The sequence below is a fragment of the Propithecus coquereli genome, unplaced genomic scaffold (genome assembly GCF_000956105.1).
Source record: "Propithecus coquereli isolate 6110/MARCELLA unplaced genomic scaffold, Pcoq_1.0 Scaffold268, whole genome shotgun sequence".
Lineage (NCBI taxonomy): Eukaryota > Metazoa > Chordata > Mammalia > Primates > Indriidae > Propithecus > Propithecus coquereli.
The window spans coordinates 1,907,405-1,924,005 of NW_012148263.1; the positions used below are offsets into that span (position 1 = coordinate 1,907,405).

The 16,601-nt window shown below is 40.7% G+C and overlaps 1 protein-coding gene across 1 annotated transcript in view; it reads right to left on the reverse strand.

The window, feature by feature from the left end:
• The window catches only part of SLC9A9 (solute carrier family 9, subfamily A (NHE9, cation proton antiporter 9), member 9), a 652,487-nt gene that overhangs the window by 93,739 nt on the left and 542,147 nt on the right, over positions 1-16,601 (reverse strand). Inside the window, exon 16 of the mRNA XM_012647423.1 lies at positions 15,525-15,600. Within this exon, the coding sequence (XP_012502877.1) occupies positions 15,525-15,600 (76 nt within the window). The remainder of the gene's footprint in view (positions 1-15,524; positions 15,601-16,601) is intronic.

Below are 16,601 nucleotides of genomic sequence, written 5' to 3' on the forward strand. Positions count from 1 at the left end.
AAACTAGTGCAACCTCTGTGGAAAGCAATATGGAGATATCTTAAAGAGATACAAGTAGAAGTACCATTCGATCCAGCAATCCTATTACTGGGCATTTACCCAAAAGAGCAAATGATACTGTATAAGAAAGACATCTGCACCCGAATATTTATAGCAGCACAATTCACAATTGCAAAGATATGGAAACAACACAAGTGTCCTTCAATACATGAGTGGATTAATAAAATGTGGTATATGTATACCATGGAGTACTATTCAGCTTTAAGAAACAATGGTGATATAGTACCTCTTGTATACTCCTGGATAGAGCTGGAATGCATTCCACTAAGTGAGGTATCCCAACAATGGAAAGACAAGCACCACATGTACTCACTATCAAATTGGTATTGACTGATCAACACATAAGTGCACATATAATAACAACATCAATGGGATGTTGGGCAGGGGGAACGGGGGAGGAGGAGACGGGTATATGCATACACAAAGAGTGCAATGCGCACCACCCAAAAGATGGACATATTTGAAACTCGAACTTAGGGGGGGAGGGACTAGGGCAACATACGTAAGCTAAACATCTCTACCCCCATAATATGCTGAGAAAAAAAAAAAAAAGAAGCCAAATTCTCACAGAATACTTTGTTATAAGCACTTGCATTGTGCAGTATGGTTTTCGTTGGAAAGACTGAAAAACAAACTCTAATTTCTAAGCCTATTAAAAAACATGGAGAATACCATATGGGAACCAAGGTTTGTCAAGGCCTCAGGGGTTCTTGAAGTTGTGTTTTGGATTAGGGAGTTGCTCCTGTGGTTAGAGAAAACGGAGGGGCATTCCTTGTACTTTATGGATGAGGAAGCTGGAGCTTGGAGGAATTGGCTCAAGCTCACGTGGCCCCCAAAGCCTGGGCTTGAAACCAGGACTTCTGACTCCTAATCTTGCTGCTATGTGACCTTTGGGGCTCAGCTGCATGTTCTTTGAATATGATTTCTGGTTTAGTTGGAAAATACCTGACTTTTCTGACAGTGGAAACTCTATTGACTTAATTGACAGAAGCTTACATATAATGCTTACTGCCTCATTTTATGATAGAAAAATAGGCAGTTTATTTTCATGACCAGGTGGGATCCCCAAGAATTCTCTGCTGACTGCAGCCATGGGGACATACTCTTTCTCCACCCTCTGCCCCCAGCTACTGGGAGATAAGAGTAACACACAGATAATTAATGGTATTCCCATCTCTGCCTGTTTATTCTCAATGAGGGACACTTGGCATTTTCAGACCACTGTTGAGATGGAACAAAGTTATTTTTCCTGAAGAGCCTGTAGCTGGGCTGAAAGGTGTCTACCTGAGAGAAAAGGGGCAGGGATGACCTTTTTGCTCTTGCAGAGGCAGGTCCTATCAGGTCAGCCCTGAAAGCTCCTTTCCTCGGGCAGAACCTGGTTAAGCCTCATCCCATGGAACTGGGAAAAAGCTGCGGTGTGTAGTTGTGAAGGAGGGTGGGGCACAGCAATCAGTGTCCTTGAATAATAACAACCAGAGCAGCCCTTTATCGAGGTCTATTTTTTCTAAGCCCTACGCCATGTATGTTGAACATAGTACAGACCTTACAACGGTCCTGCAAGATAGGTATTATTGTCATCATCCCCATTTTACCATTAGGAAATCAAGATTCAGAGAGTTCGAGTAATTTTCCCAGTGTCACACAGGTAGTAAGTGACAAAGAGCTGACCCTAGCTATTGGATTCATGCTCCGTGCTGCTCCAGGCTAATGCATTTGAACTTGACTTGGTGGGATGTGATATATCAGTGCTGTATTCATCACGTAAACTAACCTGGGGAATAATTTAAGTGAAGCCTACAGATAGAAGACAAGTCGATGATACTGAATTACCACAAAATACTAAGTGTTCTGCCTCTTTTTGAGAGGGATATCAGTTGTAGAGCATCCCCCTATGAGAGAGATGCTCAGAGAGAATGAACAAATTTACTCAGAGGTCTGGAGAACTCCATTTGTGAGGCAAGACTGGACAAGTGGCTTGTTTATCCCAAAGAAGAACCGGCTCAGCAAGAAAAAGGAGCAGGGTCATATAAATAGGACCCTATCAGGGAGGAAACCAATCACACTCATCTTCTCCCCACAAGTGTAGTCTTCCTGCCTCCCCTGTTTCTGTGACTGGTGTAAGCCCACTCACAGTCACGAGGGCTGGAGCCCCACAGTCACCTGGGGACCCCACTTCTTTCCCCTGGCCCTTTCTCTCTATGGTCCTGATGCCCCAATAATGCAGCATCAGATTCTGTGGATTTGGGGCCAGAATCTTCTAGCATCTGAACATTTCTATTCCCATTGTAATACCATAATTGAGGCCCCCATGACTTCTCCCTAATCAATGCCGTTAGATCAATCTTTCTAAAACAAGACTCTGTCACTCCTGTGTCTATGGACCATCTGATACCTCATTATCTACTGAATCAAATCTGGACACCTTCACCTGATACTCGAAATCTTTACAGATTTCCCTAAACACAGCTTGTTAGTCTCTCCTTCTCTAACAGCCAACCCTAAATGTGCCAAGCTGCAATCCTCACTTTATCCCGAGCACACATAACAGATACTTTATAGCATTCTCACCTTTGTGACCTTTGCTTTGCCTAGGAAAAAATCAATAAGCATATCTTTTGTTTGTTTGGTACTTCCTAGTTTTCAAAGTGATTTCACTTAACTTACTCCATTTGAAAATGACAGGTGTTCTGTGGGGTAGATATGATTATACTCATTTTACAGATTAGAAAAGAGTGGCTCAGAGTAGGCCTGGAACCTGGGGTTCCATAGCTGAGGGTTGAGGCAGGACTAGGAGTCAGACCTTCAAACTCATTGCCCTTCTCACAGCTGCATGTTGCTTCTCTCTCCCCTTCATCTGGCCTTTCCTCCAGCTCCCTCCAGTTTCTACTAGTCGAATTCTACGTTTTTCTCAAAGTCCAGCTCAAATCCACCAATTCCATGAACTTTTCCAAAATAAACTCAGAAGAACTGATGGCTGTCTGTTTTTTGAGTTCTTACAGCTCCTTGTCCAACGCACTGGACACTTAAAGCAGTTAGGGGATAGGGCCTGAGTTCCTGCACAGGGATTTGACATCAGCATAGATCAAAGTTTTAAAATTTTTTGATCATGATCCCATTAAGAACACCTTTTATACCACAACCCAGTGGATACACACACACACACACACACACACACACACACACACGGACACACCTGAAATAAGTTTTGTGAATGGACATTTACTTCTAATTCTGTGATGCACTATCATATTTTCTCTCGTCTACTTTCATTTACTAAAAAGTACTGGTTAGGAACCCATTACATTGATTTTGAGAAGCACTAATGAGTCCTGATCAGCAGTTTGAAAACCTCTGATTTAAATCTTATTTGTCTCTTCTAAATGGCCTAGACAACAATTTCAAAGGTTTGCAAAAGACTGAGCTAGCCAAAGAGCTATGTTTCTCAGGGATTTAATCTGTAGTTCCTAACAGGAACACAAACAGTTCCTACAAAGGCTAGGCCAGGAAGGAAGGGCCTCAGCTGGAGAGCATCAGCTTCTACTTGCTGGAAGGTCAAGGATAGGGGTTCTTAATGAGCTAATTGATGGCGGAGGGGAGTATTTATTCCAAAAGAGTGGGATCTGTGGGAGATCTGTGGAGGAAGCTTTCTCGATAGGGCACGTCTGTAGACTGAGAAGAGACTTATGTGCTCATCATAATCTTGAATATAGCAGGAAATCCAGCTAGAATTTAAAAATAATAAAAATGTAATAAAATTCTTTGTTTATATCTGCAAAAATGAGTCTGAAGGCCTTCAGGCCTATAAACCTGTCACTGAATTTAATATCATTTCAACTTTATGAAGCACTTGATGTTTGCAAAGTGCTTGTACAATTACCAATTACCATAATGTTCATCTTCTGAACATTTCAGTTCAGAGAAGGCCTGAGGACTTTGACTAAGTGTAAAAGAAAAAAAAAAGAGAAAAGAAAAAAAAAAGTTGGTCAAGCTAGTTAAAGACCAGACTTCTGAGCTCGTACTGCTAGTGCTGTTTAGGATGTGGGCACCTGCTTGTGAGTGCCCTGGGGACCCCCTCCTCCTTCGGCACCCAGAGCCCGCAGTGCAGGCAGCCGGCCCGGGGCAGCCAGCTCCCATAACTGGCGCTGGCTCGCTGCTCCTGCGAGTTCCAGGCAGGATTCTGTGTCTGCACGAAGAAGCAGGGGAAGGACAGGCAAGGGGCCCGGCACCTGCAACCCAAGTGCTAGGCCACAGCAGGCGCTCTGGGAAGAGCCGTCTGCAGTTGCTGGGAAAGGAAAGAAACTGCTGCCGTCTTTCCTGTCTAGGTATTAAACACATGTTAAAGGATTAGGCATAGATTTGCTTAGCAGCCTGTACGAGCTAGAAATCAGTTCTGGCCATGTTTACAGGCAACAGGTCAGTGAAACCTGATACACTGGTGGATTTCAAGGAATTCCAAGGAAATATTAATAGCTCCAAGGGATGTCAAAAGCAATGGTTTCAGGATGTGTCTGCTTCCTTTGGAAAAAGGTTAGCTCTCTTGTGCTTCTTCCCCTACATTTAAAAGCCCACAGCGCCAGCTAGTATTGGCAAGAGGCTGCCCTAGGAAGCTGAGTGTGGCTTGAGGGCTGGCAGCATTCTAGTTTATCGGTTTAAGAATAAAAAGCAGCTTTTTCTTTAAAAGTGAATTTTAATTCAGATATTTTCTGTTAGATTAGTTAAAGCCTCTGTCAGAAATTCTCCAGTTTCTGACCATGGATAGGTAACTGAAATACTAAAAGATATGCCGAGAGACTGACTTGCTTTTTAGCTAGAAAACATTCCAGTAGACCCTGACCCTAACGATGACACCACTGCATCATTTTCATCAGTAGAAATTTAAGAATCTCTCACTGAAATGATACTTTCATATTTTAACGCATTCACATTTTGGAACACATTGAGTATTCCAAAATATCTTTTGAAGTAGAATGAAACATTTCTGTCTACATTTTTATCCACATAGAAAACTGGCGGGTATTTTCAGGAGCAACTGTCCAGATCATTTGCAGTTTATTGTTCTCCCTGTCACACCATCTTCCACACGGCCACTAGTTCTCTTTATTATAACAAGGAGAACCGTGTAACTCTGTGCTTAAGAGTTGCATTGGCCTCCTGCCGTCAGCACATAAAATCCATTTTCTTCCCCACGACACATGTGGTCCTGCACAATCCGTGCACGTGGTAATTCTCCAGTTTCACTTCCCACCAGCTGCCCTGAAACCCTTCCCATTTCCCAAATACCCCACACCTTGTTCAGGCTTTGCCTGAGTTGTTTCCATCGCCAGGAAGTCCTTCGCAGTGTTCCCTTTAGGGATTCTGACTCTTACTGCCCACTTCCAATGTCACTTCTGCGTGGCTTCCCCGATTCTCCAAAGCTGCTTAGTTGGCTGTACCCCTCTCTGGCTTTCATAACACTTGCTATGGTCTGATTGTCCGTGTCCTCCAAAATTCATATGTTGAAACCTAACTCCCAAAATGACGGCATTAAGAAGTAGGGCCTTTGGGAGGTGATTAGATGATGAGGGCTCTGCCCTCACAAATGGGATTAGTGTCCTTATAAAAGAGGCCTGAGGGAGCTCATTTGCTTCTTCCCCCATGTAAGCTGCAGCAAGAAGCTGCCGCCTAGGAACCAGGAAATGAGCCCTCAACAGACACTGAAATCCTGGCACCTTTATTTTAGGCTTCCCATTCTCTAGAACTGCTAGAAATAAATTTCTTTTGTTTATACCAAAGTCTAAGGTACTTTGTTATATTATATAATAGGAATCTGAACAGACTAAGACAATAATTTTTGCTCATAACCTTATTACAGTTCTCAGGGCACTGGTGCCTGGTGTTCCTACCTCACCAGGGTGCTGGCATCTTGAGGGCGATCACCATTTCTTATCTCTGTGGCTTAGAAGAAGTCAGAGGACATATTTTTTTCTAGGGAAGAAGTGTAAGACTAAATTCAGTTAAAATAATGGAAGGAAATGTATTTTTTTTTCCTGGGGGAAGAAATATTATAACCAAACCCAATTCTGGCAGCATTAAGTGTGTAGGTGCCTGATAAATGACTGTCATCAGGGATGAATCGGATTTGTGACAGAAAGGAAACTTTAAAGGACACTTGAGCCTGTGAGATATCACTCTACATTTAGCCATCTGAGCCATCAAACAGAAATAAAAAATTAATACTAACAAGAGAGAATTCTGATTACACTAGGCATTGGGAATAAGAGTTTCATGATTTACTTCAAAGACTTATCTCCAGAGACTACCTCTTTTTTCTGTTTTCTTCTAATTTTGTACCTTTCGGGCAGATTTATGCAGGCTCTCTCTCTATTCATGCCACACTTGTCACAGGACCTTCCCTTCCTTTGAGAATGCTCTTCCTCCCTTCTCATTATTCAATTTCATGTTAGGAAATCCCAATTCCTCCACGGACTCTTTCCAACATGACTGGAAGAATAGTATTTATTTCTCCAACAAGCTCTTCCTTTATTAACCACCAGCATAATAGTCTCTGCCCACTCTTATGTATGAGTTGGTCTGACATGCATTGAGAACATGTCATCACCGTCTACCTTGTGAAGCGACCCTTAATTAGGGCAGGGCCATGTCTGCCCAACACTCTTGGTGTGGTGGCTACCACAGCTTCATACGCAGACAAGTGCTGAATAACTGTGGTCCGTGAGATGGACCCAGGTCTGTCTCACTGTCAGGTGATAATATGGGAAGCTGGCAGCGACAGCCCATGCCGATAATGTGTTTCTGGTAGCTCATGAATTTGTTGGCAGCCTGAAAATACCTTGGCTCCGGTAGTTGAGAAGGAGTGACCGAGCAACAAAGAAAATTTAAACAAAATATTCTTTTTTTCCATGGGGAAGAAATGTTAAAACTAATTGGCAACATTAAGGTAATATATATGTTGTTGTAAGTCTTACTATTTTTCTCCTCTCTTTTTTTTTCTAATAGAATGATTCAATACTGACCTAGAAATCGTCAATATAACATCATATTCCTAATGACAAAACATCATGGCTTCACCTGAAAGGTGCAATTGAAAGATTTCCTTTATCACAGGAAGGTACAAGAGGAATAATTATCATCAAAGGCTTGTATTGCTTCCATTGTGGAACAGAAAAATTGCCGCACTTCTCTATCAAGTCAAAATTGCTATCGGTAGTACAATTTCCAGAAAAATAACTATGGGATGATGCATTATAAGTTAGAAAAATTATAAATGAAACAATGGCATGTGCAGAACAAAGGACACAAAAGAAAAGCTTAACGGCCTGCTACATCCATTCACTCAAGATCAAATAAGAAGAACTGTGTCTGATTTATAGCCTAAGTAAAATCTTTCGTTTATGGAGACTGAAGACTTTGTTATGATGTTAAAATACAGCTGTTGCAACTAAAAATTATTACAAGCATATAAAATAGAAATTTTGATCATAATCAATGACAATATTAAACACCTTACATGATGGCTCTCTTTAAGAGATGTGGCCATCAATAGGTAGTAATAATAATAATGACAACACTGACATTTAGGGAACACTTTGCTATGTGCTTTGTGTTAATTCATTTACTCATCAAAACAAACCTATGAAGTAGGGACTTCTGTCATCCCCATTTTTCAGATGAGACACTGAGGCACAGAAAGGTTAAATAACTTCCTACGATTGCATAACTATTAAATAGAAAGTGGATAGACTATAATAGCAAATCAATAACTCCTGATCACTGAATCAGACTTTCTTCTAGTTGATAAAAACCAATAGAGGAATGTCTGAGTGTGTCTTTCTTTATACCATAGATGTATTCTTGAAAAGACATCTGTAAATTAGAAATTTTAAGACAGATTCATATTGGAACATAAGCTCTGTGAGAATTTGTTTACAGTTGCATTCCCAGTGCCTAGGATGGTGCCTGGCACATGGTCGAGTCTTGACAAATGCGTGATAAATGATCGAATGAGGGAAGTCTTACATAGTGCTTTGCACTGAGAAAATACTCAACAGATGTTTTTTGAATTGGATTTAAAGGAATTTAAATTGTGAATCCATTCTATAAGGGGAGGAGTTACCTTCTGATTTCTTGTTTGTATAAATCTAGATTTTCATATCATTTGCTTAACATGAAGATGAAATCAGAAAGTATTCTCATTTAATGGAAATATTATTAAAACTTTTACAAGGGAAAGGGCAGAACAAAATAAGGATGCCAAAGCTCATGTAGAATCCTAGGATCATTATACAAAACTCGGTTATCATCTTGGGACCCACCACGTTTTATTATAATCACAGTGGGGGATCCACTGTGTTTAGGCAACAATTCACAAAGTCATACTTGCAGTCACTTGCCAGGTCTCCGGGAGAGTTTTATACCAACTATGGAATACTGTAGTGTCTTTAGGCTATAGGGTCTTGAGAAAACTGCACTATTTAACTATTTTAAATGTTTTGGTCTGAGAGGCTCATGAACGTGTTGCCATCAGCAGGCAGCTGTTTTAATAACTAGCCAACTTTTCTGATGAATTCAGCCCAAACAGAAGATAGTATGCAACATTCTCAAATACAGAGGAAGAAATTATGGAAGATCCAGGCTGTGACCTGAACAAAAGACAGCCCAAGTTTCTAGATACTGTTAAAATTACCCTGCATTGCTTCCTACGAAAAAGGCGTGAGACTACAGGGGTTTAGAAAGCTGGTGTTTTCTTTCAGGAAATTTTAATTGCACTATATTTAGGTGCTAAGTCAAGGGCTTTCTACAAGATCCTTCTACAGCAGCACTTGTGAGGACAAGGATGACCAAAAGCCAAGCTAAATACCCAGTGAATTAAGTGGTAGCTGCACTGTGGCAGCCCATTGCAAGCTGAGCTCCTCCCTGCAGCCAGCTTCCCAGGGAAGCAGTTATAATGCCATGCTCATACTCACGTGGGGATGCCATCAGGGGATGTATTTAGAGAGAGACTTTAGAAAGCTGATGGCTTATGTTTGTTTCAAGTATTTTGAAATTTGGATGCTTTCTGAAACCACTTGTGGAGTTAGTTACCTGATTGCATTTTACAAGTGAAAGTTACAAATGATTTTAATTTATGGCCCCCCCAAGAGTCTATCCCTCCGTGAAATTCTGGTGATGCTAGTGTCTCCCTTTCCTATGCTAGGGACCACCTATGATTTCAAAGGGCTTTGGGGCCATGACTCATTTCAATGAGGAAAAAAACTAAACTTAATGAGGGTCAACCATGTCTACCTTGTTTGCTGCCGGGCCCTCAGTACCCAATATATTGCCTGGTACATAGTAGGCACTCAGTAAAGTATCCATTGAACAAAGGATTACTTACATCTTCTGCTACCTCTTCTGTTTGCTACTAAAAGTAAAATATACCTCACACCTGGACTGGCGAAGCTTTTGATGAACCACCAAAGAAGCTATCACATTAAAACAATCAAGGCTTACTTACAGCAATAGCATCACGCTCTTGTTAATGCCACCAGAACTTAGGGGATGGACCACCTGACCTGGGATCCCTGGATGCCTCTGGTGGACACAGCCTGCTCTTCTGTCAATTATGAGTGCTGCTCCAAGCCCTGCAGTAACCTTGGCTGTGTCTTTTCCCTCCTTTGGGCTCAGTTGCCTTGTTTATAAAACTGGGATCACAGAACTAACATTTTTTGTTCCTCTGGGAATTTTTGTGAAGTAAACTCAAGTCATTCACAAGGCCACAGCACTACCCTGATAAATAATTCATGGATGCTTCAGCTAGTCAGAATAGGGGAAAATTACAGTGCAGGGATCATCATTTAAAATGGAAATTGCTATTCACAATATTCATACCTATGATTTAAAATAAGCGTGACTGTGTGGGATATAATGAATTCTGTCAAGTTTTAGGAGGGGGAGGTTTTGGGGTTTTTTTCCCTTTTAATTTTTTTTTTGGTTAAGACTAAATGGCCATTACATTTAAATCCATGAAATACTCGGTTCTGAGTATCTTTTTGAGTGCTCCAGATATTCGTGTTTACGTTTCCTGGAGTGGAGTCTCAACCTGCCACACTTCAGTACAGGAGAGAGTCTGGTACCTGCCACTTTCCTTGTCAGACTCCTCAAAGTGGAAAACACAAGAGCTGCAGCATCCACGCTTCCTGCCGTGGGCCTTTCATTTTGTTGCTAATACCTCAGTGCATTCTTCATTCCAAACCAGCAATGGGAAGGAAGTCTCCATGCACGTGGCTTCATGTGTTTCTGTTACTGTGCCAACTTGCCAACCCATTATGATTGTTGCACTTGCTTCACACGTATGCAAAATGTTGGCAAACACTTAATAAATTCTTATTTTCAGTGGATGTTGGCATACAGGAAGTGCTAAACATGATTTTACGCTGTGCTTTTTATTTTGAAAAGGTCATTCTTATCCCATGTCGTTTACATTTGTAAGACTAATATACACCCATGCTTAAGAGGACAGATGATAAACGATAGAACGGGAAGAGGCGCTAGGGAGGAAATTGTCCAGCAGGATCATTAGTCACCTATGAATGAGGCAACGTAAGATTCCCACGCCAGCTGTAACACTGCGAATCTAAGCAAATCGTTCTGTCTGTTGTCTTAAAATCCGGATAAGGGGGCATCAATTTCTGCTTCTAACTTCCTCATTGTAAGAGACTGCTAGTGAGGATGATAGATGGCTTTAAAATTTTGAGTTTGTTACCAATAAAATCAACACGTGATTAGTGAGATATGATAAGTGTATTCAAAGTCACCCACACAGAATGGCTTCTAAGCCAGAGCCAGGCTTGAATGTACCAGATCAGTTGTACTAGTATAACCTCAGGGAGAATGAATCTGTCGTAGGAAGGAGGGCAGCTAAAGCACAGGGATCCAAGTCTGCTGGGAGAGGCTGTCCCTGTCTAGGGAGCGAGACACTCAGGCTGGGGGCATTGGGGCAGTGGGTGTCTACACAGGGTAGCCTGGATGAAAACACTAATAATACCTACTCTGCCTTGCTCTGCTTTCAGACTCACTTAGCAACCTTCAGATAATTAATTGGATTTTCCTGCTACATCGATGTCTGCGAAGAAGGTGCCCTGGATAGAACATACTGTTTGCTCGCTTGATTGATTCATTCGTTCCTTCGACAAATATTTATTGAGTGTTCCCTCCCTTCCAGGCACTGTTCTATGCCCTGAGGACCAGTAAACAAAAATAGACCCAGTCTCTGTCTTCAGAAAGCATATATCCTGGTAGGAGGAGACTATTAAATAAAGTACATACTGTGTCAGATGCTAGTAAGTATTATGGTGAAAAAAATAAAGCAGAGAGGGAGTGCAAGAGTGCTCCTGTTGGGACTGCTAATTTAGACATGGAGCCATGAAGATCTCGCTGACAAGTTGAATGAGGGAGGTAGGGCGGGAGTCATGTGTGTGTCTGAGGGAAGAGCCAGCGTAAAGCCCCGGAAGCAGAAATGTGCTCGGTATGTCTGAGGAAGGCCAGGTGGCCAGAGTAAGGTGAGACAGGGAGCAAGAGCAGGCGAGGAGGGACGCTACGGCCAGATTGTGACTTGAGCCTTCTCAGGGTTGGGAGAGGATATTACTCCCCATAGGGATGTGGTGATTTAGGAATTTGGTGTCTGGTTTATACTTCTGCCTCCTTTAAGCTTGGCTGAGTGAGTCCATCTTTTATGAGACTGAACCATTCTTGGAGTCTCTGATGTATTTAACTTCTGCCACTAGAATATTGAGGATCTAATTCAGGAACTTAGGGACTCCGTCATAGTGGTGCTCTCTGGGTGACCAAAAAGGACTCCTAAACTTGTTATCACCCCATATATTGCCAACAGACGTTTGAGATGTCAGTGCCACACTGTATAACGTGTGGAGTCACAACTATTCATTGCTTAATGGTCACTTTATGAATATATAGATATATGGGGTTGTACAGGTAAGAGTAAGAGATATACAGACATAGAACGGTTCACAGTAAAGTTCACGTTGTCTATGGACTTTGGAGTGAGACAGATCTGGGCTTGGATGGTGCAATTGGCACTTACTAGCTGTGAAGCCTTAAGAAAGTTATTTAAGTTATCTGGGAGTTTGTTTCCTCCACCTCAAAGAGGATGTCTGTAAGAATTAAATAAAACAAAAAGAGTGGTCATAAGGATTACATGAAATACTGTGCCTGATGGCAAAGCGTCGGTGCTCAGTAACATCAGTTTCCTTTCTCATCCCTCCCCTTCTCAATTTCTTCTTTGCACTGCACGGTTCAGAATTGCTGCCCACATTGAATCATAAGGAAACCTTAATTGATCAATGTTGGCACCACAGACTTCCAGCAACGCTCTCCAACAGGGGAGCCTGGGTTGTTGCAGCAGAGCCTGACCCAATCAGCAGTCCATTTGTACTGTTTTATACTCTCCAGACCTCCCCACCCTCTTACGGACCTCGAAGGTGAAATGAAGTAATGAACGTAAAACACTCAACACAGTGCTTGGCCATTGTTCATCCTCACCGAACGTTAATTTTTATGATTTTCTGTAGTTTTTGGAAAATTTTTATGGGATTGTATGCACGTATTTTATGTCATGAAAAAGTAAAAAGTAAAACAAAACATTATGTGAGTGACAGTGGTTTGTTTTATTGATAATGGTAAATTAAGAGGGGTTTTCTATCTTTGGGTCTGAACTGAATATAAATTGGGTGCTATGATGGTCAGTTTTATGTGTCAACCTGGCTAGACTATCCACTGATTCAATTTAACTCTAACTTAGGTATTACTATTGAAGGTATTTTGCAGATGTGGTCAATTGACTTTAAGTAAAGGAGATTATCCTCAATAACGCTGGTGGGCCTCATCCAATCAGTTGCATGGCCTTAAGAGCAAAACTGAGGCTTCCCTGAGGAAGAAGGAATTCTGCCTACAGATTGCAGCATTAGCTGAGTTCCCAGAGTGAAAACCTATGCTTCAAATTTTGGCCTTGCCAACCTCCATAATTCTATCAGCCAATTCCTTTAAATCAATTAGTCAATCTGTCTGTCTGTCTATCTATCTATCTATCTATCTAGTACTTCTGCTGGTTCTGTTCCTGTTTCTCTGGAGAACCCTAACTGATACAGGTGTGTATTAAGGTTTAACTATTCTTTTTTTTTTGTCAGTAAATCTTTACGATGCCTTGTTTGCATGAAGCAATTCTACTGAAACGAAACTTGAACAAGTCCAAACTGCATTAATCAATTTCTTTCAGCCTCATGACAATGTCTTCTTGGTCCAGGCCAGGCAACCTGATCCCTGGGTGGGGGGTTCAGCCCTCCACTGGTGGTGGCTAGCATGGCCATATCACCTGGGTTTTAGGTGGACAATAGAATGAACGTGAATGCCAAGTGAATAATTTGTCTGTAAAGACACAGATATATTAAGAGGTCACAGAGTTGAAACTTGTTGGCTCGCTAATCTCCAGGCATAAATTCATAGCACAACTCAGATACAAAACCTTTGTTGTCTAAGTGAAAATATATTTGTGCAGTACGGCAGCATAGCAATTTCTAGAATGAATACGCAGGATGACAAATTACCATGAGAAGGGATAGGACTGAGAGTGTAAATCTGCTTTTATTTTTGCTAGTCTGTCCATAATCATATGGAAATAAGCCCCTGGTGAAAAGTGAGACAAAAACTATGACATCATCTGAATTTAGTGTCACTCACTGCTCTAAGCTAAAAATTTGAGTGGGCTCCAACTTTCATTTTCTTGTCTCCAGGTTATTTTTTCCACTTTCTTCCTTTCCTTCATTGTAAATCCTTTCTCACAGCACTGTCAGAATTTGAACAAAAATATCTTTTGGCTCATTTCCGATTTACCATTTTCTTGCTGAACAACTCATTATGCGTTCTCTTTAGTCAAATTCTTACAACCTCATACGAAGTGGGTTATCAGATACTTACACACAATGGCAGGGGCAAATTACGTGTCCACAAGAGAAATCAACCAGGAACATAAACTAGCAACAGCCTTCTAAGAACTAGCTCCCCTTAGAAAGGCCAGGAAAGCTTCTTTAGTAAATGAGATACCAGAACCTCCAAGAGATATTTTAAGGGCCAGGATGGAGTGCTTTTAAAGTGGTGGCAACCTACGCTGTGCACAAAACCAAAGACTGAGCAAGGAAGGATATCTGGCCATAGATAACAGAGTTATGGAAAAACAAAAGTGTAACCTCAAAAAACCTCTACCTTCCATATCACCATTTTATAATTCTTAGAATGCTCTATGTTTGCAGAATTACTTTCTAATTCTCATGTTGTTTTACTTTTGCTTATCTCCACAATCTTCAATTTGCTTCTCTTTACTTCTTTCTTACTTAATTTCTGTTTTCTATTTTCCGCATTCCTCTAATTTGTTTTCCTTTCCTTCCTACTGTGAATTTCCTGTATTTCTCTTGCATCCTCTTCCCTCCTTCTATTTTTACTTCTTTTTCTTCACCTATTTTTTGAATTTCTTTTCCCTCTTCTTAATTCTTCTTCCTCTCCCATTGATCTGTTGTGGCTTTAATCATTGCTTAGGTGCTTAAAAATCCCCCAGTGACTGACATTTTCTCACTGAAAGGACAGGGATTTGTGGTTGTGGAGAACGAGCTACAAAGACCCAACACATTTAATTTACAGTCCTGTTCTTTCCTTTCTTTCTTGGCGCTTTTGTTTGGGATTAGAGATGGATGGCTTGCTGCAACTCACAATGGCAAAGCCCTTCAGGTCGGACTTCCTGGCCCTACAAATCACATGACAAGGTGTAGCTGAGTTACTGTTCACACTGATTGCCAGAATTTTAAACTTGCACTTCACCAGAAAAACCTTACTCAAATCTGCCCGGAAAATAAAGCAGTGCTATTTTATGATGAACTCTGATCAACCAGACTTGTTCTCCTTGGCCCATTCATTCTTGTCCTTTGCCACTACCCCTTCATTTTTTACAGGCTGAGACAGAAGAATACAGATGGGTTTCTGGGAGGAGGGTGCGGGAGGTTTGCCTGGGTTGCCCTGGCGAAAGGCCACTGAGACTGTTCATACAACGTCCTTAGTCAAGCAGGTCTGTTTGGCCAACTTGACCAGAAGTAAGAGCTTTACAAGAGGAAGAAGAGTAAAACAGACTGATTCTTCAGGACCACATGATTTTATCATCTGGCATTAGAAAATACTGGATTGTCATGAAAATACCAAATACATTTGACTCTGAGAGATTTCACTTGAGCTCTTTGTACGGACATACGTATGGACTACCCAGATTTTTACTTTATGAAATCATTCCTTTTTGTAAGTTTGACTGTGAGTTTGCTTTACCTTTCCGTGTTTCTTGAAGAGCAGGAGTGCACACTTCAATGATTACACACTTAAAGTAATTCTCTGCCTGCAGCAGGATCTGTGAGATCATGGTTGCTAAAGGATACTTGTGGTCAAAGCCATACCACATCCTGAAGAGCCGAGCGCTGTCTGTTTTTGTTGTGCCTTTATCCAAATTATTTGCTCCCTGGAGAGAGACAACAGAAAAAGGCATTGGATAAATAGTCAAAAACATTATAATATAAAGATACATGTCAAACCAAATTAAACTACATTAAAAAAAAACTTTCTAAGTGTAAGCATCTAAATGGCGAAGAAGTTGCCAAGCAAATCACCTCATGGATCTTGTTCTGTGGATGAGAACTTTTGGCATAATTCAACGTTTACTTTTCTTGATAATTCCAACTTTATTAAACAGGTGAGAAATGCCACTTTTTTGATATCAATAAAAATGATATTTCTGTCAGATCATTGTTGTGGGAATTTTGCAATTTACTTCTGTCAAATTTGGATGCTATTTGTTTATGGATTACTAAAAGGTCAGTGCTAAAGAGATAACAGTCTAATAATTGTTATACTAGTTTTTATTCACTTTCTTTTTGATAGATTGCTACCGAGATCTATTGTTGATTTTTGCTATCTTTTTGCTTAGATTATGAAGGGTTTTGAAATAGATATTCCTGACGGAAAGATAGTAATAACTGAATGTGCCTGTCTCATTTTATTTTTTTTCCAGACAGGCCACAAAGGGAGGGAGGATGAAAGGGAATTAAGGAGAAAAGAGAAAGAGAAAATATTTGATGGGTGTTTATGTGAGAGTAGGAGATGAAAATCTAAGAAAAAAGAAAGAAGGTGAACAATTTTGTGAATGTTAGAGACAGATAATAAAATTTGCAATGTGGTAAGAAGGTATTCAGTGGCATTTTTTTTACTTCTATGTATTTCATTTTGTGTATCAAGATAATTTTAATCATTTGTAATTATATACATTATTAAAAGCATTTATATATTAATGTGGGCTTTGTTGTTTTGTCTGGGACCACAGTTTCCATCCCCAAATTATATCATGAGCTTACAGCCCAGTAATAATATGAATATTCTTCTGAGGGTATGATGACACATGGAAGACAATGGAAATCCATTGGCTGCTCCAAAGCCAGCCCTTAAATGAATCCAAGTTGATT